Raw genomic sequence first — 24,110 nt, 5'->3', positions numbered from 1 at the left:
TCTACACTGTTGGTGGGACTGTAAACTAGTTCAACCATTGAGGAAAACAGTATGGCGATTCCTCAAGGATCTAGAACTAGAAATACCATTTAACTCAGCCATCCCATTACTGGGGATATACCCAAAGGATTATAAGTCATGCTGCTCTAAAGACACATGCACACGTACGTTTATTGCGGCACTATTCACAATAGCAAAGACTTGGAATCAACCCAAATATCTATCAGTGACAGACTGGATTAAGAAAATGTGGCACATATACACCATGGAATACTATGTGGCCATAAAAAAGGATGACTTCGTGTCCTTTGTAGGGACATGGATGCAGCTGGAAACCATCATTCTCAGCAAACTATCGCAAGAATAGAAAACCAAATACCGCATGTTCTCACTCATAGGTGGGAATTGAACAATGAGATCACTTGGACACAGGAAGGGGAACATCACATACCGGGTCCTATTGTGTGGAGTGGGGAGGGAGGGATAGCATTAGGAGATAATACCTAATGTAAATGATGAATTAATGGGCGCAGCACACCAACATGGCACATGTATACATATGTAACAAACATGCACTTTGTGCACATGTACCCTAGAACTTAAAGTTTAAAAAAAAAAAAGAGAATGATTCAGAAACAAAGAAATAATAGAGGAGAAAACCAAAAATAAATAAACAAAATAAGTATACAAGTTGGAATTCTTTTCAGTTATCGTTTATTTGAACTTCAGATAGCCAATGGCATGCTTGTGCTAGTTTGTACCAGCCCATGAGAGCTGATTGTGTACATCTCTTCTGAACTCCACATTCACTGATATTTTGTTGATAGTTTTGAAATTGGCTCTGGCAGGAGTATTTACATCAGAAAATTAGCAAACATTACAAAGTAAGGTCTTCCTTTTTAACTTGGAGAGCTGCTTATTAACATTTACCAGTTTACCAGGGTAGGTATCTCTTATAATGCAGACAATAAGCAATAAACAGCATTCTAGGTATTACCTACTATTATTACTTTAAGGCATGGTTTTCTTTTGTCATCTCACAATCAACTTTAACCCAGCTTTTTGCTTTTTAAAAAAGTATTTTGATTGTATTCAAAGAGAATTGCTTTAAATACTACTTTGTAATTTTATGGTTATCTGTGAGATATTGTTTCATGTCTAGTCTCCTTCTAGGAAGAGGAGGTGGGAGAGTATATATGTTGCACAGCCTGTATTTAAAGAGCCCGGAGTAGTGTATGACCCATAGGTGAGTGAATGAACAAATATGTGAATGAAAGAGAAGATAGAATATATAATAAATCTGAGTGAACGACAAAGAATATCCTCTCCCCCTGAAGCCCCTTAACCTCTTCAGTTGGAAGCAGTGTTAGAAATGTAGACCTTGAAGTGAGGGCTCTCTCTCAAATCCATTCTCTGGCCCAGTGGTTTTTGAGCTTTGCTGTCTATTTAAATCACCTGGGAACTTTAAAAAGACTAAGTCCCCAAGCATACCCTAAAATTCACAATCTTGCAGAGTGGATCTAAATATCAACTTCTTTTAAAGCTCCCTGGTTATTCCGACATATAGCTAAGTCAAGAACCAGTGCTTTCTAGGGCTGGAATCTGGCACTAGGTCTTAGAATTCCCCCGTAGGGGAAGAGAGTTGAATTGGGAGGGAATCTGAATATCTGCCTTTGAGTAACTGCTGGAAATGTAACTGGTAGTTACTGTTTGGATCAGCAGATAGGGACTGGTCTGAATTCCTGGTTATGGTTTTAATTTTTTTTTTTTTTACCTTATCTCTCTTGCAGAAATATTTGACTGCCTTCTTTCTCTCTCTCCTTTCCACTCCCCACTTACTTGACTATTCTTGCTTTTATGCTCTCTCTTAGAATCTCAGGTCCATGGCATTTAATTAATAACATGCTGCTGTTATCATATGGGCAATGATCCTCTCTTGTCTGACAAGGAAGCCAGACAACCTCTAGAAACTAGAAAAGACAAGGAAATGAATTCTCCCCTAGAGCCTCTAGAAAGAACACAGCCCTATTGACCCATTTCAAACCTCTGACCTCCACAATTGTAACATATAGTTTTGTGTTGTTTTAAGTCACTAAGATTGTGGTACTTTGTTACAGCACCAGTAGGAAACTAATACAAACACCCTGTGCATTAGCATAGAGTAACTCTTTATTTAGGCCTTGTTTGATATTAGGCCTTGCTAACGGAAACCTGGTATGATCAAGGTATTGGGTGCGCATATTCTTCAAGAAAGAATAGGACCACCTCTCAGCCCTAGTGGAGCCGAGCAGGAGGATTCAGAGACCCTGGACAAGACCCAATACTATGCTGGCTTCAGGTGTGACCCAGCATAGTGCCAGCTATGCAGGCCATGGGAATGCTTGCATCACTTCTCCCCTAGTTCCAGGCAGCCCATAATGGAGACTATCCTTTTGATTGGGAGAAAGAGAGAGAGGAGAGCTAGAGATTTTGTCTGGTAGCTCAGGGATTCTTCATTATCTTACCCAATTCCATCAAAGCAGTGTATCTAGGAGTCTGCAGTACTCTTGGGTTGCCCCCTAGTGCTGATTAAGTTTTTTTTAAGTGCTGATTTTTAAGTTTTTTTTTTTTCTAATTTCTTAAAACAAATGAAAACAGAAACAGAACATACCAAAACCTATGGAATATATCAAAAGCAGTGTTAAGAGAGAAATTTAAAGTAATGAAATCCTATATCAGAAAAGTAGAAAATATTCAAATAAACAATCTAATAATGTATCTCAAAGACCTGGAAGAGCAAAAGTAAACCAAACCCCAAATTAGTAGAAGGTAGGAATAACAAAGATCAGAGCAGAAATGAATGAAATTGAGACTTTTAAAAAACACAAAAGATCAATGAAAAATTGTTTTCTTGAACAGATAAACAAAATCAACTAGACTTTATTTTGACTGAGAAAAGGAGAGTGACTCAAATAAAACAAGAGACAAAAAGGGAGACATTACAACTGATACAACAGAAATTCAGATAATCATTAGAGACTGTTATGAGCAACTGTATGACAATAAATTAGAAATCCTAGAAGAAATGGATAAATTCCTAGACACCTATAACCTACGAAGATAGAACCATGAAGAAATCCAAAAGCCAAATAGACCAGCAACAAATAATGAGATAAAAAGCAGTAATAAAAAGTCTTTCATCAAAGTCCAGGACCTGATGGCTTTACTGCTGAATTCTACCAAACACTTAAAGAAGAACTAATATTAATTTTACTCAAATTGTTCCAAAAAAAATCAAAGAGGAAGGAATACTTCCAGACTCATACCACAAGGTCAGTATAACCCCAAAACCAAAACCAGACAAAGACACAACGAAAAAAGAAAAACTACAGGCCAATATCCCTGATTAGCATAAATGCAAAAAACTATAACAAAATACTAGAAAACCAAATTCAACAACACATTAAAAAGATGATTCATTATGATCAAGTGGGATCATTATTTCTGGGATGCAAGGATAGTTCAACATATGCGAATCAATCAATGGTGTATATCGTATCAACACTATGGAGGACAAAAACCTTATGATCATTTCAATAGATACCAAAAAAGCATTTGATAAAATGCAACATTCTTTCATGATAAAATCTCTCAAAAAATTGGACGTAGAAGGAACATATTCAACATGACAGAAACCATGTATGACACACTCACAACAAGTATCATACTGAATGGGGAAACTGAAAGCCTTTTCTCTAAGATTTGAAACATGACAAGGATGCTCACTTTCACCTCTTTTTTTCAACATAGAAATAGAAGTACTAGACAGAACAATTAGACAAGAGAAAGAAATAGATGATATCCAAATTGAAAAGGAAAAAGTCAAATTATCCTTGTTTGCAGATGATATGATCTGAAATTTTAAAGATACCTAAAGACTCCACCAAAAAACTATCAGAAGTGATTAACAAATTCAGTAAAACTGCAGGATACAAAATCAACATACAAAAATCAGTAGCATTTCTTTATGCCACCAGCAAACAATCTGAAAAAGAAATCAAGAAAGTAATCCCATTTACAGTAGCTACAAATAAAATAAAATACCTAGGAATAAACATAACCAAAGAAGTGAAAGATTTCTACAATGAAAACTATAAAACATTGGTGAAAGAAACTGAAGCAAACGCACACAAAAAATGGAAAATATGCCATGTTTATGGATTGGAAGAATCAATATTATTAAAAGTGTTCATACTGCCTAAAGCAATCTACAAATTAAATGCAATCCTTCTCACAATATCAATGGCGTTCTTCACAGAAATAGAAAAAACAATCCTAAAATTTATGTGGAACCACAAAAGATCCAGAATAGCCAAAGCCATCCTGAGCAAAAAGAACAAAGGTGGAGAAACCACATTATCTGACTTCAAATTATACTGCAATACTGTAGGAATCAAAATAGCAAGGTGTTAGCATGAAAAACAGACACATAGAACAATTGAACTGAATGAAGAACCCAGCAATAAATTCATGTATTTGCAGTCAACTTATTTTTGACAAAGGTACCAAGAACATATACTAGGGAAGGGACAGTCTCTTCGATAAGTGATGCTGGAAAACTAGTTATCAATATGCAGAAGAATGAAACTAGATCCCTATCTCTCGCCATCATACATCAATCAAAAATGGATTAAAAACATAAATCTAAGACCTAAAAGTGTAAAATAGCTAGAAGAAAACATTGGGTAAACACTCCAGAACATTGATCTGGGCAAAGATTTCTTGAGTAAAACCTCAAAAGCACAGGCAACCAAAGCAAGAATGGACAAATGGGATCACATCAAGCTAAAAACCTTGTGCACAGCAAAGAAAACAATCAACAAAGTGAAGACATAACCTACAGAATGGGAAGAAATATTTGCAAAATACCCATCTGACAAAGTAAAAGCTAGAATATAGAAGGAGCTCAAACAATTTAACAGGAAATAGTCTGATTTAAAATGGGCAAAAGATCCGAATAGATATTTCTCAAAAGAAGACAGACAAGTGGCCAACAGTTATAAGAAAAAAATGCTCAACATCACTAACATTGGAGAACTAAAAATGAAAACCACAATGTGATAGCATCTTACCCCAGTTAAGATGGCTTTCATCCAAAAGATAGGCAATAATGAATGCTGGGATGGGGAGAGAGCAGAAACCTCATACACTGTTGGCAGAAATGTAAATTAACATAGCTACTATGTAAAACAGTGTGGAGGTTCTTCACAAAACTAACAAAATTACCATACAATCCAGCAGTCCCACTGCTGGGTATACATCCAAAAGAAAGGAAATCACTATATTGAAGAGGTAGCTGCATTCCCATGTTTATTGCAGCACTCTTCACAATAGCCAAGATATGGAATCAACCTAAATATCCATCGATGGATGAATTGATAAAGAATATGTGTAGTACATGCACACAATGGAATATTATTCAGCCATAAAAGGAAATGAAGTTCTGTTATTCACAATGGCATAGATGGAACTGGAGGACATTGTGTTGAGGGAAATATGGCAGGCACAGAAAGACAAATATCACATGTTCTCACTCATAGGTGGGAACTGAAAAAAAAAATGAACTTTTGGAGATAGAGTAGAATGATAGTTACCAGAGGAAGGGTAATGTGAAAGGATAATAAAGAGGGAATGGTTAATGGATATAAAAACACAAATAGAATGAATAGAATGTCATATTTGTTAGCACAATAGGGTGACTATGTTTAACAATAATTTATTGTGTATTTTAAAATAACTACAGGAGTGGAATTGGAATGTTCCTAACACAAAGAAGTGATAAATGTTTGAGGTGATGTATACCCCAGTGATCATGATTTGATCATTACATATTGTATGCCTGTATCAAAACATCACATGTACCTGATAAATATGTGTAACCATTATGTGTTCACAATAACTAAAAATAACTTTAAAAAAGTAGGCCAGTGTGTTAATTTCAATTCCCCTTGTCAATGATGATTTTTTAAATGGGCATGTAATCCATTCTGGCCATAAAGTCTGAGATTTTCCTTACTTTTGTGAAGGATTTGAGAAAGTATATTCTTTGTTTTCCACTTTTGGTCCTTGAATCTTGTTTGAGATGCAGTGCTTGGAGATACTACAGTCATCTTATTTACCAAAGTGACAATCATAAGGACAAAGCAAACCATACTGAGGAGGATAAAGAAATCCAGTGGAGAGAACTTGGAACTGTAGTGAAGTCATTCAGCTGTGGCATTTATGACCCTGTTATTGCCCTACCTCTGAAATTATTTTTATGTTAGATAATACATTTCCCTTGTTTAAACCAGTCGAATTGAATTTTTAACTCATAATCCAAAACGTTCTAATGAATGTATAGAACAAATAAATGTAAAGAAAACAAAAAATATTTATTCCAACAGCCAGAGAGAATTATGATGATCACATCAGTGCATTACATTTAGTTATTTAAATTTTTCCCACATACATTTTTAGCAAAATAGAAACCTTTTAGTGTTTGTGTATGTCTGTATATGAATATATTGTTTACTGTTTAATTTCATTTTTTTGGTTGCATTGTTAAATATCTTTTGAAAGATTATTAATGATTGAATGATTTGCATTATATTGGCATATCCCAATTTATTTAACCATTCTGTGTTTTTTTTTTTTTACATTAGTTTATACTAACTTGGAGTTATATCTTTGGTGAACAACTGAGTACATAAATTACATAAGTACTCCTAGTATTTTATTAAGCATTTCTGAGGAAGTTCACTTTATAGTGTGCTTTGTTGCCTGATTACCTTCACATTCAAGAAATTCTTTCTAATGCCTAAAGTTTTTCCATTTCTTTCCTAGTATACAAAAATATTCCTTCCATTATTACTTCACAATTGGTTATTTTAACATGAGCATAATGAAACCCCATTATTTCTGATTTCTGCTTTACTGTCCTTATGTTTAACCCAGGCTCATTTTATTCTATTATTTGAAAATCTAATTTTTGTCATTAGTGGAAAGTTTAAGCAACTCAGTTACCTTTCTGAGATTGTATTTGTAGCTATTAAAATAATGAAAATTAGAAGAAAAATACCAGTATAGACATAATTGTATACTGGGGAACTTGTTTTTAATGCAAATATACACACAAACAATTCTTATAAAGTAATTGAAGGAAGCACTCTGAAGGGAACTACAGAACTCATATGAGCTGTGACTCCACAAAGTAAAACCTAAAAGTTTGAAATTTGTGAGACGTACAGTATCAAGACCCACTCATCCTAAGTCAAAGCTTTCCAGGGGACAGCTTCTACCTGTACACAGAGCAGCTGGTGGTCTTTCATGCTGTCCCATTCTCAAACGTGTAAGGACAACCAAGGATTGTCAGACAGTTGAGGAAAGCTTTCTTTCCTTCTTTCTTTTATTGTACCTGTGCAGGATGTGCAGGTTTGTTACATAGGTAAACGTATGCCATGGTGGTTTGCTGCACAGATCAACCTATCACCTAGAAATTAAGCCCAAGAATAAAGGAGAACAAAACAAATGAATAAATGAAACCTGGAAGAAATGGTTAATCATAGAAGGGAATTTGGAAATAAACTCTAATTAGTATTTTTATACATACAGACATATCAAGAAGAATGTCTCCTCATTTGACATTTTCCCAGTGGAATTAGTATTGGCTTATAAGTCTCAGACTTCTGCAATGAATATATCACTCAACAGCAACCTTTTAGCTGATATTTATATAAGAAAAATTTATGTTCCTAAACTCAATAATTTAATATTCTAAGCAAAATGATATATAGGAAAAATATCAAGCTACCTTCCAAAAATAAAATACCTTCCAAATACATCAAAATCACAAGTAGGTGTTTTGAAAAGCATGCCTAGTGTTCACAGAGGGATGCATGTGCCAAATGTTGACACTAAGAGAGGCATCATATCATTTTATTCAGTGTAAACCATGCTTTGCCATTGTTACTCTTGCAAAGAAGATTTGTTTTGAGAAGAGATTGAAAAAGATATTGATGAATTCTTTAAATGTAATGCTGAGTAATCAAGTACTAAACTTGTTCAGAATGTCAATCTGGAATAGTTGATCATAGTGATAACAGGGAGAGCCTTCAATCAAACCACCAGACACTGCTCGCTGAAAATAATATGGGGACTAAACAAACACAGTGATAAATATTATCCTGGAACTTGGTGGACTGTGAGTGCCTGACTCTTATAACACTGTGCAAAAAAATCTGTGAACATAAACTTGAAGAGAGTTAAGTAAAGCTTGATTTTGTAGTTTTTCATCCTAAAATGACACTTGCATCCCCTGAAGATCCATTCATCATTTGTAAGTCCTTACCCCAGAATGAAAATGACAAAGAATCTCTGCCTGTTTCTTGCATGAAATTGCCCTTTTGTCATCCAGCTCACCTATGATGTCACTTTCTATAGGCCTTGACAATGACTACATTTTAACCATCCTATCCTTTCCACTTGCTTGAAGTTTCCAGTTTGCTTTTTTCTTCAGGAGTAACGGGTCATCCCAGGTAATTGCCCTATTTTCATTGTAAATTTTACCTGCATTTTTCTAATGCATTTATAAATTGCTGTGTGCTGATTGCTATGCCTTATTGGAAAAAAATATTTGTGATGTACCATGAAAAGTGGGCATGTTATTGATACAGAGTAGCATGCATACAAACAATCTGAAACCATTCTAATTGTTTTGCAATCAGGGACCAATATTTTAAGATATTATATTTTAAATGCTGGCTTTCCTATGTTTTAGTTATACTTAATGAAATCTGTTAGAAGTTTAATTTGGCCTTTTAAACAAAAGGAAATAGGTGACCAGGGCACATTTCCACATAAACTGTCTCATTTTCAGGAATGGGTTTCTGATATTAAATTGGGGGATGTGTCTGGATTTAAGATGAGACTGACTTCATAAATCAAGAACAAGCTTCTTTGAAAAGAAATATTTTAAGAGCAAGAAAAGCTTTTGAAAGTAAAAATATTGCTGAAATTATACATAAATTAGAAGGGTTAGAAAACAAAAACAAGAACGTCTCCATAATGTGGAGCAAATAGGCAAATCTGTATCTATATATAAAAGATATAAACATAGGAGAATCAATTCAGGAATTCCAATAGCTGATCAATAGGAGTTATTTCTTAAAGACACAAAGAAAAGCACAGAGATAAAGGACTGAGAGTTGCCAAATGTAAAAGGTACACACAGGGCTATGGAAAAAGAGTAAAAAAAAATGACACATGTTTCAACACATCCCCATAACAGTTCAGACTTCTAGTTACAAAGAGATCAATAAAATCTTCCAAATAGTAACCAGGATATTTATAAGGGAGCAAAAATCAAGCTGACAATATAGATAGGTTAGCGCCAACAGTGGATGCTAAAAGTCAATAAAGTAAGGTCTTCAACTTTCTAAAGGCAGATGATGTTGAATTTAAGTCAAACTACAGCCATTTTAAGATATATAAGAATGTAAAGAACTTACTTTCCTTATTATTTTGAAGAAGTTACTTGAAAAATATTATGCAAAATATGGGTAAAATACAAGAAATGAAAAACCATGAAATTAAAAAAACCAGAGAAGAAATCGATTGAAAATGAATTTAATGATGACAGCTGTAGAGCAGTCATTAAAAACAAAACAAAGCAAAACACAGACTGCAGTCATCAAAATTGGAAGTCAGTGGTCTTCTAGAAAGAAATATTAAAATAACAAACAGTGGAATTGATTCCAAGCAGTATATGTGTGATGTTAAAAGTTGAGATGTAATAGTAAAAATGATAATGATGATGATAATAATAAGAATAGCTAATGCATTTTCACATAGTACTAGACACTGGCTTAAACACAGTAGGCTTGTTTTCTCATTTAATCCTTCAAGAGTCCTATGAGGGAAATACTATTATTATTTTTACATTTTATAGATAAGAAAACCCAAGACACAGTGAAGTAAGATAATTTGCCTTAGGTCACAGCAAGTGATGGACCCATGATTCAAGCTCAGACAGCCCAATTCTAGAGCCTATACTCTAAACTACTGTACTGTGGTGAAGAAGATATATGCTTCCTCTTCCAACTAGAAAAAAGAAACACAACCCAAAACTCTAAGAAAAATTAAATAAACAAAAATACTCTATAAAAAAGTTGCATCCATATAAAAAGCCGATTAAAATACGGTATGCTTTAGAGCAATAAATATATTCACAAGGATCTTGACTATAAAGTCACTAAAAGGGAGATATGTTTAAAACATACACATTGGCTTTGTAGTTAATATTAGTCATAGTAATTAAAATGCTGTTTATGGTTTTAATCTTTTATAATTACAAAGTAGGCCAAGGGAAGAATACTTAATATGGCTGTAGAACAGAATGAAAAGCTATCAGTCTTGATAGAGTAAATGTAAAGGTATAGATAAAAGACATTTGGAGAAAGAAGAATGCAAAAATAGGAGGAGAGAGGTGCAGAGATGAGGTATCATCTCACAAGTGGGGGACAAGATAAACTGTTGGAAGCTAATAGACTAATGAAGAGGGTGTTAATATATTACTTTAAAAGTCAAAGTAGAAGAAACTACATGCTAGAATTTAAGAAATACATCCCCTAAAACCTTTCCAAATAAGTTATTGAAGACAGTGTTATAACTGTAAGAAAATTAGAATCTGTGGGAGAAGCAACAGTGGGAAATGACAAAAGTGAACCAATAGCCCATCTACCCAAGAAGGCAATCTATATATCATCTAAAATCAATAAATCAAAAGAAAAGCTGTATAAGGCAATTTATTTAGAGATGGTAGTGCCCCCAACAGTAGAATTAAAAACAAGTGGTTGTTGGGAAATAGGCAGACACTTACTCTTTTTTATTGTAGCCCTTCTGATTTTAAACCAAATGCTCATAATTCTTTGATAAAAATTTTTTAATGTAAGAGATAAAAAAATTGAATTTGTAATTAAAAAGCTCTCAAGAAAGAAGTTTCCAAGCCCAAGTGCTTTCACTGGAAATTTTGCCATTTAAAAAAGAGTTAACACCAATTTTACACAAACTCTTCCAGAAAACAGAATTGGAAGAAATGGTTCCCAACTTACTTTATGAGGCCTTCATTGCCCTGACACTTAAACCAGAGAAAGAAAGTTCAATAGAAAGAAAGCTGCAAACCAATAGCTCTTATGAACTCTGGCACACAAAATATCAATATAATGCCAGACAGAATCCAACAATGTATAAAAAAGATTATACATCATGATGAAGTAGGATTTATTCCAGGTATGCAAGGCTGGCTCAAATTCCAAACTCAGTGTAATCTACCATATCCATCAAGCTAAAGAAGAAAAATCATATAATTACACCAATTAACAAAGAAAAACACTTGACAAATTTCAACACTTATCCATGATAAAAATTCTCAGCAAGTTAGTAATAGAGAGGAGATTTCTCAATTTGATAACAGCATTACAAGAAACCTACAGCTAACATCATATTTTACGGTGAAAGACTGAATGTTTTTCTTCTAAGATTGAGAACAAGGCAAAGATGTCTGCTTCTCACCACTCTTATGCAAAATTGCACTCAAAGAAGAAGCCACTAAGAAAGAAGGACAATAAGTAAGACATATGCAGATTGGAAAGGAAGAAACAAAAGTATCTATATTTGCAGATGACATTATTTTCTATGTAGAAAAGTCCAAAGAATCTACAAAAACATAAGCGAGTTCAGCAAGGTCACAGCATATAAGATACAGACACAATCACATTTCTATAGATTAATGATACAGGAAGAGGGGCAGGGAAGTGCTGGGAAGGGAAGGACATGGTCCCTGGCTAGAGCTCCGCCCCCAGGTCTGTGCCTATGGACCTAGGTGAGGACAGGCATTTCTGTTTTTGTGCCCAAATATTACATTTCCCAAGACCACCCTGACCTGCCACGTCCTCATCCTGTGCCTATAAAAACCCTGAGACCCTGGTGGGCACAGACACAAACAGCTGGACATCAAAAGGAACACGCTAGTGGAAGAAGACACAAGCAGCTGGAAGTTGAAAGGAGCGCACCAGCCTAAGAGCACACCGCTATGCACCAGCAGATGCCAGCAGGCAACCAGCTGGCAAAACAACTGCAGAGTTTGGCCGGGGCAGTCAGATGACAGCCCATGACTCAACTCCATGGGAAAACCACCTTCCCACTCCTTCCCACTCCATCCCCATTCAGGCCTCCCCATCCACTTCACCGAGAGCTATCACTCAGTAAAAATCCTTGCACTCATTCTCGAAGCCCACAGGTGATCCAGTTCTTCCGGTATACCAAGGCAAGAATCCCAGGATACAGAAAGCCCTCTGTCCTTGCTATAAGGCAGAGGATCTAACTGAGCTGACTAACACAAGCTGCCTACAAAGGGCAAAACTAAAAGAGCACCTTGTAGCACATGCCCAGCAGGGCTTCAGGAGCTGTAAACATTCATCCCTAGACACTGTCATGGGGTCAGAGCCCCATGACCTGCCCATCTGTCTGCTCCCTCCATGGGTTTTGAGCAGCAGGGCACTGAAGAATCCAGCCACCACCCCATCACAGGCCCTGTGAGGGGGGCAAGGGAACTTTTCCCATATCATTAACAGGTGGCATGCAGAAACTGAAATGAGCAATACAATACCACCTAAAATTACTCCAAAGAAAATAAAATATGTAGACACACACTTACCAAAATTTGTATAGATTCTGTATGCTAAGAATTACAAAAATGCTGGTGAAAGAAATTAAAGAATACATAAATAAATGGAGAGACACTGTGTTTGTGGATTGGAAGATTCAACATATTAAAGATGCCAGTTTTCCCAAAATAGATCTATAGGTTTAATGTAATTTCTCCTAAAATCTGAGCAAGAATTTTTGTAAGTGTAGAGAAACTTATTCTAAAATTTATGTGAATAGACATAGGTCCTAGAATAGCTAAAACCATGTTGATAAAGAAGAACGAAGTGAGAGGAATCACCCTACCCAATATTAAGGCTTACTAGGTATATAAAATAATCAAGATGACGTGGTGTTGGTGGAGGAATAGACGTAGATCAATGGTACAGAATAGAGGACCCAGAAATAGATCTACATCATGTAATACGCTGATTTTTTGACAAAGGTGCCATTCAGTGGAGAAAGGATAGCCTATTCAACAAATAGTTTTGGAGCAAATGCACACTTATAGGCCAAAACAAACAAACAAAACCTTAAAGTAAATCTCATGCCTTATGCAACATTTTACTCAAAATGTATTATGTAGACTTAAATGTAAATGTAACACTATAAAACTTTTTTTTAATGAGAAAAGTTTAGGACTAGACACAGAGTTCTCAGAATTTTTAACTGACACTAAAATCACAGTGCATAAGAGGAACAATTGATGAACTGAACCTCATCAGAATTAAACACTTTTGCTCTATGAAAGCCCGTGTGAAGAGATAAAATGACTAGCTACAGACTGAGAGAAAATATTTAAAAAGCACCTATCTGAAAAAGGACCAGTGTCTACAATATGCAAAGAACTCTCAAAACTCAACAGTAAAAAGGCAGTCTAGTCAGAAAATAGAGAAAAGATATGAAGAAACATTTCATTAAAGAGGATATAAAGATACAGATAAGCACATGAGACGATGTTCAGCATTATTAGCCATCAGGGAAATGCAAATGAAAACCACTGCGATATATTACTACACAGCTATCAGAATGGTGAAAATAAAAATAAAGACAACACCAAATGCTGGTGAGAATGTAGAGAAACTGAATCAATTATACATTACCAGCAAGAATGTAAGATGATACTACTCTGGAAAAGAGTTTGGTAGTTTCTTCTAAAACAATATATGATTACCATGCAACTCAGAAATTACATGCTTGAGACATGAAAATCACCCAAACCTGTACACAAACAGTTGCTTTATTTGTAAGTCAAAAACTGGAATCAACCCAGATGTCCTCCTGTGAATGAATGGTTAAACCAACCATGGTACATACATAGAGTGGGGTAAGTGTCCCTCTCAGGGCCAGTAGGGCAGCCTCTGTCTCCTTTTATGAATCCAGAAAGAATCCTAGAGAAAAAATGGCTCATCTTCACCTGTAAGTTTCCCACTGCAGTCTCTTTACTCCTCTTTCTTTTGGCACCTGGCAGCCATAGGACTTTTCTCCATTTCCCTTTACTCATCAGAAGCTGAGGCTCCTTCAGCCTCTTCTCTTGTCTTCCACTTTTCCCTGAGCCAGGTTTTCCTTCCTCTGGATAAAATTTTTCCCTCTCTTCTGTTATACAGATAAAAGTGTTAGTGGAAAGTTTCTAAGTCACAGGAAAATCACTTGGAGTGCTTTGTAATGGTATTATGCATAATAGGAATAATTATTGGGAGGGCTGAGATTTTAGAAGAGGCCAACCGTACATCTATTTTAAAAATATTTAGCAATTAAGGTCCTCATCTTTAGTCTTTACAATTTAAATCAGCAGAATATTCCAGTATATATCTGATGAGTCTACTTTGGAGTCTTATAAAATATTCCTTAAAATTGCAGATGCTTTAGATGCTGGGACCCCAGCAAATTATGCTATATACAGTTGGAGCTGCTTTAGTTGATGCAGGGCTGAGCTTGGAGCCCTCTCTGCCTCTTCACATTTGGCCTGCCCCTCTCTATAGGCAACTCCTACAGCACCATGTAGAAATACAGTGCTCCCTGGAACAGTGATGGAGCCACGAGCCTGGATCTTCCCTGGAAGGGCTTTCCAGTTGAAGAAGTCCATAGGTCTGTTCTTGTGTAGTTCTCAGCCACACTTGTACAACAGTTCTAATCTTGACTATGTTTAACTTGTTTCCTACTCTTCTACAACAGGATGTGGTTGAAGGGAATGAAATAGGATTCAAGATTTGGTAAATTTGCTCATTAGAAGCTGCTTAACTATGCAACACATTAGATGCAACTAGAAACCTACAGGTTGTATTGGGACAAGGATGCATAGACTGTTTGAATATGATTTATTTGGTACATGAAATTAAGGTAATTATATGCCAGATTGTTTTATAATCTGTTAGACCATTATTTTAAATAGCGGTTGCATCAAGTAACCTTTCCTTTATAAACTGCAATGTGTCTATTCACTTGCTTTTCAACAACCTTGGAACAAATTATTCACAGAGTAGTTCTTATCATTAGATACTTTCATGCAATTATACCTCATTATATCATTTTCTAAATTAATGTTTTTAATCTTCTCTACAGTTAAAGACTGTTTTTTTTTATTCTGTCCTTTCCATTCAGATCCTTTTTAAAGTCACTGTACACACTAAAGTGGATACAAACACTGCCCAAACTGTTTTCAATTTTCAAGCATCATGTTTAGAAATAATGTAGTCTTGCTTCTCTTTGAATTGAGACTTGCTCTGTGTGGTGGTGGCTGAGTGGATAGGAGAGTGAACACCATTCTCAGTGAGAGCAAAAGGTTCATGTTTTGCGCAATAAAGTTGTATAAATGAGTTAAAGTTGGAAATTGAAGGCAGTAGATATTAAACCAAAACAATTGTTCCTAATCCAGCAGGCAAAATAAAATGATTGTAGCCTCTATCCCAAGAGTCAGACATAGTAGAATGGAAGCAGCAGTGGAGGCAAACTGTAGTAGGAGGATTGAGGACTGTCTAATCTTAGAGTTAATAGTACATACAGAGAGAACATAGCCCATAGTACGCTACATTTTAAAAAACCTACCTTCCAGAGAATAAGGTAGCAAAAGAGAAGTATATCAAATAATTCTACTTCGTTGCAAGCAACAGTTGATAGCTAAGTAACTCAAGAGAAGGGAATGTATTGGAAGGATGTTGAAGGCTCACAGGATCAGCATGAAGCTAAACGAATGGCTCTACAACAGAAAGCGACCAAGGGAGCTCAGAGTTCAGTAGCCATAACTCAGCAGTGACCTATTAGCACTTATGATCTGGTGAGCACGTGACCACACCACCCCAAACCTCTATTCCATCTGCATTTAACCTTTCAACACTAAAAAGGATGTTGCCTACTACTGCTTTGTCTTCCTAAGTAGGAGCTCTTACCTAACCTGCCCACAGTAGGGGAGAGTGAATATTCTAAAAAGAAATTGTGTTGCCATTTGGAGAAGTGAGGTGGATGCTGGAATATCAAAATATGAGAAATACCCATTTCAGGCTGACTTTAAGAAGCACAACTTTGATATTAACATCTGATTGTCCTGTAAGGAAAAAAAAGGACATCCCAAGTAAACAGTGTCCTTTGCAGGGAATGTAGGATTATCCCAGTTTAAAATTACCATGTTTATGGGAAGAAATTTCACAAAACACATTCTTACAAATAATTTAGACCCATACAATTCACACTGGGAAAGATAAAAGGTAGAATAAGCTGACTGAAGAGCTAACAAAGAGATTACCAGACCAAGAAGCTGAAAAAGAAAGGGAGGTTTGATGATAGTCAGGCTTAATGAAGGGCAGAGAAAAACCAGAACTCTTCAATGTTTATTTTGTTTTAGTCTTCTAGACCTTGAAAAGTGCTCTCTCAATTAAAAAGGGCAAATGTTTAGAATGAAAATAAATACCCAAGATAAGTAAGTAGATAGCAAAAGAGCATGTACCTATTTTTAAAAGAACTCAAACCTACATCCTAGATAAATTACATGACAGAACATTGAAGAAACTTGGAAATGTGATCAAGGAAACACTGTCAGTAATTTCTTAGAGAGCTGGTTGGAGAAATGTCAGAAGTAATGAATAGGGCAAATGCTGTTCCGAATTTATTAAAACGGTAAAATGACAGATTATGCTACAGCTTGGTGTGAAATTCAGAGGTGGGTTATTAAACAGATGATTTATGAGCAGGTAGACAAGAAAACTGCCACATAGCTTGGGCATAAGATAAGTGAGGGTGACGTAACGGAAGGAACTGGAGTCAGACAACCTGGACTCATTCTGTCAATAAATAGATGTGCGGACATGAGCACATCATTTAACTTCTTTAAACTGCAGTGTCTTTCTCTGGGAAATGAGGTTATTAGATTAGGTGTTCTTTAATGGTCAGTTTATCCACAAAGAACATGTCATCCCCAAGTGTATCGTATTTACCTTAATTCTTTTAATAGGGCTGCCCAATGATAAAAGAGCTGCCATTTATTAAAGAATGTATCCAGTATTAGGTGTTTTTGTCACGTTATGAAATACATCAGTCCTATGACAGATGGGTGTTTTTTTTTTAATTATACTTTAAGTTCTAGGGTACATGTGCATAACGTGCAGGTTTGTTACATATGTATACTTGTGCCATGTTGGTGTGCTGACCCATCAACTCGTCAGCACCAGATGGGTGTTATTAATCCCTTTTTTCAAATGATGAAATTGAAGCTCAGAGTGGCTAAGAGATCAGATAAAGCAGAATCAGAGTGTATCCTGATATCAATGAATCAATTGACAGACATCCTGTGCTATAATACACAAACTGAATATATTTGGGATGGATAACACTATAATGAGATAACACTACAATGAATGTAGCAAAAATTCTCTTTTGTTTGGATAGCAGTATTTAAAATATATTTCCTTTTAACCAAATTGTTTATAAAATGTTTAAAAGTACAAGGTTCTTCTCAATAGAAAAAGTTCAGATTAAATTTGCAAGAAAAGAGATAAAACCTAGAATAAATATGCAGATTAATAATTTATACCCATATTCATGTATTCAAGTATCACATCCAAACCAGGATTTGAGGTAAACTGATTTATTCACAGTATAGTAACTATTCAAACACAGTGGAATTTATTAACATTGAAACTAAATTCCCACCGTTGGCATCTAAACCATCTTTCTAAACAAAAGAGGGCCTTAAAGTTGAACAGGATTTTGTCTTGGGAAACTGTAACAAGGAATAGAAGTGAGTGGGATTGGTTCTTGGGTTGCCATTTGGAGCCCCCAAAAAGGATTGGGAAGGGAGTATCTAGAGTGATATCTAAGTACGTTTTTCCCCTTAGGCATAGGATAGGAGGTAAGGGAGTCTTGGGTTAACAAAATTTCTGTTAAAGTGATCCAGTTCGTTTCAAGTTGATTTCAAGTTCAACAGAAGCCAATCATTTGAAAAGTCCAGCACAGAAGGCTGATGTAAGCATCAGTTTCAGTCACAGAAGAGGGTGTTCAGCCTTGGGGAGCCAATACAGTCCCACAGTTTCTGCCTTGGCCAAGCCATATCCTGAACATTGGTGAGTTCCCTTCTGCCTCGTGCATGGCCATGGTCCATGGGGATTCCCTTCTCCATTCACCTTTTAAAGCTCTGAAAAGCATAGCAAATGAGAAACAGCTGAGACAGCTAGGAAAGACAGGAGTGACACAAAGGCTTCTGTCAAATACATGTGGAGCCACTGTTTGGAAAGCATGGTTGGTTCTGAGACTCTGAGAACAAAGCTAGAAATGAGTGGAGTTTAAAAGCACTTTTTCTAATTAGCGCCTCTCTAAAATAGAATGGAATGCCTTTAGGAGTGACGAGCCTCCTACTCATTTGTTCTTTTCAATTCAGTGAACATTTATTAATGGCCTACCGTATTGCCATTCTTAAAGCTGGGAATACATCAGTGAAAAAAATAGACAAAAATTATTGCTCGGGCGTTATCTATATTTTAGTAGGGGTAAATAAATAATAAAACAATAAAATAATAAAAATAAAAAAGAAATTAGCAGCACATATATTATATATCAGTATGTTAACATGTGAAAGAGTTATGGGAAAAAAGTAGAATACAAGAGATGAGGAATGAGAGGAGATAGGGAATGGGACAGGCTCAATTACAAATATGATTGTTAGAGTAGGTCAGCCTCATTGAGAAGGTGACAGTATTAGTCAGGGCTCTACAGAGAAACAGAACCAATAAGATATTTGGAGATATTTAGGAGAGATTAATTATGAGGGATTGGCTCACTCAATTGCAGACACTAGGAAGTTCCATGACCCACTATCTGCCACCTAGATGCCCAGGAAAGCCAGTGGTGGAGATCCAGTTCAAGCTTGCAGGCCCGAGAGCCTGGGGAGCTGTGTGTGTAGGTCCCAGTCTGAGTCAGAAGGTGTGTGTGGGAACCAGGAGCATTGATGTCAAACGGCAGGGGAAGGTGCACGTTCCAGTTTCAGCAGAGAGCAAATTCACCCTTCCTGTGCCTTTGTGTTCTATTCACGCCTTCAGTGGATTGGATGCTGCCCAACCACACTGGGAAGGGAGGATCTTCTCCACTCATTTCTGATTCAAATGCTCATCTCTTCTGGAAACACCCTCGCAGGCATACCCAGAAGTACATTTTGCTATCTGTCTGGGTATTCCTTAAGCCAGGCAACTGGACACATAGAGTTAGCCATCACAGTGACATTTGAGCAGACTTCAGGGAAGGATGTGGGGGAGTGATCTCAGGGAAGAGCATTCCAAGGAGCTGGAAAAGCCATGCAAAGACCTGAAGCAGGGCTATGAAAGTAAGGAGACCTCTCATGGAGTATTCCTTCTCTGAAATGCTTCAGACCAGAGGTGTTTGAGATTTCAGATTTTTTGGAACGTTGAAATATTTGTATAGACGTAATAAGATATCTTGGCAATGAGACCGAAGTCTACACATGAAATTCATTTATGCTTCTTATATACCTTACACACATAGCCTTAAGGTAGTTGTGTACAATATATTAAATAATTTTGTGTGTTTTGACTGTGACTTGTCACATGAGGGAAGATGTGGAATTTTCTGCTTATGGCATCATATCAGCACTCAAAAAAGCTTTGGGTTTTAGAGCATTTCAGATTTTGGGATTAGAGATGCTCAACCTGTGTTTAAGCAGAGCTCAGCAGAGCATTTCAGAGAGAAGTTGAAGAGAGAATTTCTGCTTTTGGTATAAACTAGGACTAGATAACCTCTGATGAGGCTTCCAACTTCATATTCCCTGAGTTTATGATTCTCTGGTAGCTGAGAATCATGAATTTGGTAGCAACCAGTAGCATGGGTTCAAGACCAGAGGTGCCAGACCAAGACTCACAAATCCAGATGGTAAAGAGGCCGGGCAGAGAGTATAAACATTTTAAAAGATTGACAAATATTTTAAACTATTATGTAAACCAAATAAAGCATGTTTTCAAGCCAGATCTTGCCTAGTGGCTACCAGTTTGAGACCGCTGCATTAGAGAAAGTAAAATCAGTTTGGAGTGTAATGGTGTAATACATATATAAAGTCTTAGACAGGGAGCCAAAGGAGAATAAATGATAAAAGAAGAAATATGGGAGTCTTTGATGAGAACTATTCCTTTGTTGTGATTTGACAGGAAGCCAAAAGAAAACAGAGAGTCAAAGATTACTCTGTAGTGTAGAGCCCAGGCGGCCAGTTCACAATGATTTTGCTCTTCCCCAAGCAGAGGTCATATTGCTTTTTTTCAGCTGTTTCTGTGGCTAGATACGGATTTGTCCTCTCGTTGTCTTATGATACATAATTGCATAGCATTTAGGAACGCAGAATTCAGTTAGAGGGAGAAAGATAAGCCAATGCAACATTTTTCAATTATTTTGTGTCTACAGTGTAATTACAGTTATCAAACTTTTTGGCAGAGGCTCAGAATGAACTGATTGTGATAATTACAAAGACACAGATGAAACCTCTATTCTTTTTGTTTTGATGTATGATTTGTCCTATTTCCTTGCTGCAGGTGCTTTCATTTGCAAGATGGTGCCATTTGTCCAGTCTACCGCTGTTGTGACAGAAATCCTCACTATGACCTGTATTGCTGTGGAAAGGCACCAGGGACTTGTGCATCCTTTTAAAATGAAGTGGCAATACACCAACCGAAGGGCTTTCACAATGCTAGGTGAGGCCCCTGGATGTGCCGATGGCAGTGTGAGTGACATTTTTCACTACAGAATAAAGAGAACCATATTTTTAAAACAGAAGAGTAGCTTCTTATCTAACTTGTAGGCATTGGAATATAATTTGAGAGTTTCAGTGCTTTCCCTGTTTGCCTCCACCTCCACATCATCTCTCTTTTAGGCTAACCTTAGCACTGAAAATGTATCATTTTGGATATACTTTTTCAGTTTACGTCTTTAATGTTTGAGCACTACGTTCGGCTAATCTAAGACAACCTATCAGTGGCAATGCCACATTAACATTCATTAGATTGAGAACTGTCATCTTTTTCTTTTTCTTTAGAGACAGAGTGTCAACTACATTGCCCAGGCTGGTCTCAAATATCTGGGCTGAAGTGATCCTTCTGCCTCAGCCTTCCAAAGTGCTGTGATTACAGGCATGAGCCACTACGCCCAGCTGGGAATTATCAACTTGAGATAAGAAGACTCTAAGTTAAGCTAACAAGGGCAGGCCAATTTTTTTTTTTCTTTTTTAGGCAGGGTCCCATTCTGTAGCCCAGGCTGGAGTGCAGTAGTGTGATCACAACTCACTGCAGCCTCAGCCGCCCAAGCTCAAATGATCTTCCCACCTCAGCCTCCCAAGTAGCTGGGACCACAGGTTCTCACCACCACACGCAGCTAATTTTTTTATTTTTGGTAGGAACGGGGTCTCTCTATGTTTCCCAGGCTGGTCTTGAACTCCTGGGCTCAAGCCATTCCCCCCCAGCCTCTCCTTGTACTCCTTGGCCTCCCAAAGTACTAGGATTACAGGTGTAAGCCACTGCACCTGGCCAGGCAGGTTGATAATGATAGGGAGCAGGAAATGTGTTTTTAGAAAAGTGGAGAACAGGGGTGCTGCCCTTGTGATGAGTACACAAGGGTAGAAAGTGACAGGGTACATGAGAACAGTGGGTTCTGAGTGCTGGGGATGCCTGGCAAAGGCACATTCCACCCACTTCATACTTTTGCTTTAGGCGTTTCTGGATCATCAGCTTGCTGTAATTGTTACTGAGTCAGCAAGTCACAATGAATACATATCTCATGGTAAATGATAAATTTGAAGCAATGCCCTAAGGTCTAACACAGTAAAGTGGAAGCATTTCTCTATTCAGTAATTATAATTGAGCCATTTAAAACCTTAATGTACTTCACAGTGGTTTGAATTTAATATAGCAAATAACCAGAGGTGTAGCAAGCAACTAATGTGATAATCGAATAAAGCAATTTTTACTAATATCTCACTTGAGAAGAATGAGTAAACATTTATTTCTGCTGTAAGAATTTAGCCAGTATTGGGCTGTGGAATTACAGAAAGAACCCCTGCAGGCTTTGCAATGCCAAAGTCATTTTAAATAGCTTGAAAATAATAGCTAAATCATTAGGGGAGAAAGGTGTTAGTTTTAGTTAGTTTTAATTTCATGTCATATCTTTCCTACTAAGAATTCAGAGATTTCTGGGCTTTTAATAATTGATATCCTTCCAACATCATAACACCTGAAAACAGCATGTGGGGATGGAAAGTGAGTAAGGAAAGGATTACATGGAGGAGGGGAGTTATTTCAAGGAAAGAGAACTGGCGAGAGTGACAACATCTCAAAGCATAGTTGATAATAGGCAGTCAAGGGAGTTCCTACTCAAAAGAGACATGGGAAACAAGAAGGTTTTTTTTTTTTTAATTTTGTAATTTATTTATTTATTTATTTTTTTAAATGTTTTATGTATATATTTTATTAATCTGAAGGTGCATATATGGATTTGAAAATATATTTTTTACAAAACAGTTATAACTTTGTTGCAAGATTTTCCCCATTTAATATATCTTGGCCATATTACTGTCAATGCAACTTTCTTTTTTTTATTTTTATTTTTTATTTATTTATTTATTTTTATTATACTTTAAGTTCTAGGGTACATGTGCATAACGTGCAGGTTTGTTACATATGTATATTTGTGCCATGTTGGTGTGCTGCACCCATCAACTCGTCTAACAAGAAGGTTTAAAAATCAACTAGACTCATCTCACCATGGGGGCTTTTGTGAACTGTTGTCTAATGTCTCCTGTAGCTCTGTCACACTGTGACCCAGCCTTGTCAGTCACTGTTTGTCTGTCACATCCCATTCCTCCTTCCAGCTGAGATTGCCTAGACCTAGACAGAGGATGTCCAATCTTTTGGCTTCCCTGGGCCATATTGGAAGAAGGAGAATTGTCTTGTGCTACACATAAAATACACTAACACTAACAATAGCTGATGACTTTAAAAATATATCACAAAAAATCTCATAATATTTTTAAAAAGTTTACAAATTTGTGTTGGGCCACATTCAAAGCCTTCCTAGGCCACATGCAGATTGGACAAGCTTGGCCTAGATCCTCCAGGCTTTCTTGCCCAGATGTGGTCACTGTGTCAGTATTGTTCGTCTAACTGTAGCCCTTCTATCTCAGAACCGTCCAGGAAGGTAGGCAATGAGCTATACAAATTAGACTCAGTTCCTCCAGAATTTGTACTAAAGTCCAGAAAAATGATTGGACATAAGATAACTATATGTGATTAAAATAGAACAGATGTGTATGGTAATAGGGAGACAGAAAAGAGAAAGAGAGAGTGAGAAATAGAGACAGTCAGACAGACAGACCTGTGAGTCCTACAGCTGCCAGGTATCATTGGATCATGATGAATTTTTTAGGCAACACCAGATTATGTGTTTCTTTATAATAAACCCCAATTATGGCTTAATTGAGTCATTGAAACCCAAAGCAATAAACTGTGTTCTTGCCAGGCACGGTGGCTCATGCCTGTAATCCCAGCACTTTGGGAGGCGGAGGCAGGCGGATCACCTGAGGTTGGGAGTTCGAGACCACCCTGACCAACATGGAGAAACTCCGTCTCCATTAAAAATACAAAATTGGCCAGGCGTGGTGGCACATGCCTATAATCCCAGCTACTAGAGAGGCTGAAGCAGGAGAATCGCTTGAACCTGGGAGGCGGAGGTTGCGGTGAGCCGTGATCATGCCATTGCACTCCAGCCTGGGCAAACAAGAGTGAAACGCTGCCTAAAAAAATAAAAATAAATATAAATAAATAAATAAATAAACTGTGTTCTTAACATTCCATCCAATGTAGAAAGAACAAACAGAGTTTGAGCTGGAAACTTTTCCCCCAAATCAAAATTGG

The 24,110-nt window shown here is 36.8% G+C and overlaps 1 protein-coding gene across 1 annotated transcript in view; it reads left to right on the top strand.

The window, feature by feature from the left end:
* QRFPR (pyroglutamylated RFamide peptide receptor) overlaps nt 1-24,110 on the top strand; it is a 58,060-nt gene that overhangs the window by 24,907 nt on the left and 9,043 nt on the right. The window contains exon 2 of the mRNA XM_011948604.1: nt 20,742-20,900. Within this exon, the coding sequence (XP_011803994.1) occupies nt 20,742-20,900 (159 nt within the window). The remainder of the gene's footprint in view (nt 1-20,741; nt 20,901-24,110) is intronic.

This window comes from Colobus angolensis, unplaced genomic scaffold, assembly GCF_000951035.1.
Source record: "Colobus angolensis palliatus isolate OR3802 unplaced genomic scaffold, Cang.pa_1.0 Scaffold280, whole genome shotgun sequence".
Classification (NCBI taxonomy): Eukaryota; Metazoa; Chordata; class Mammalia; order Primates; family Cercopithecidae; genus Colobus; species Colobus angolensis.
The sequence above is the reverse complement of the archived record's forward strand: the minus strand, read 5'-3'. Positions and strand labels throughout refer to the sequence as shown.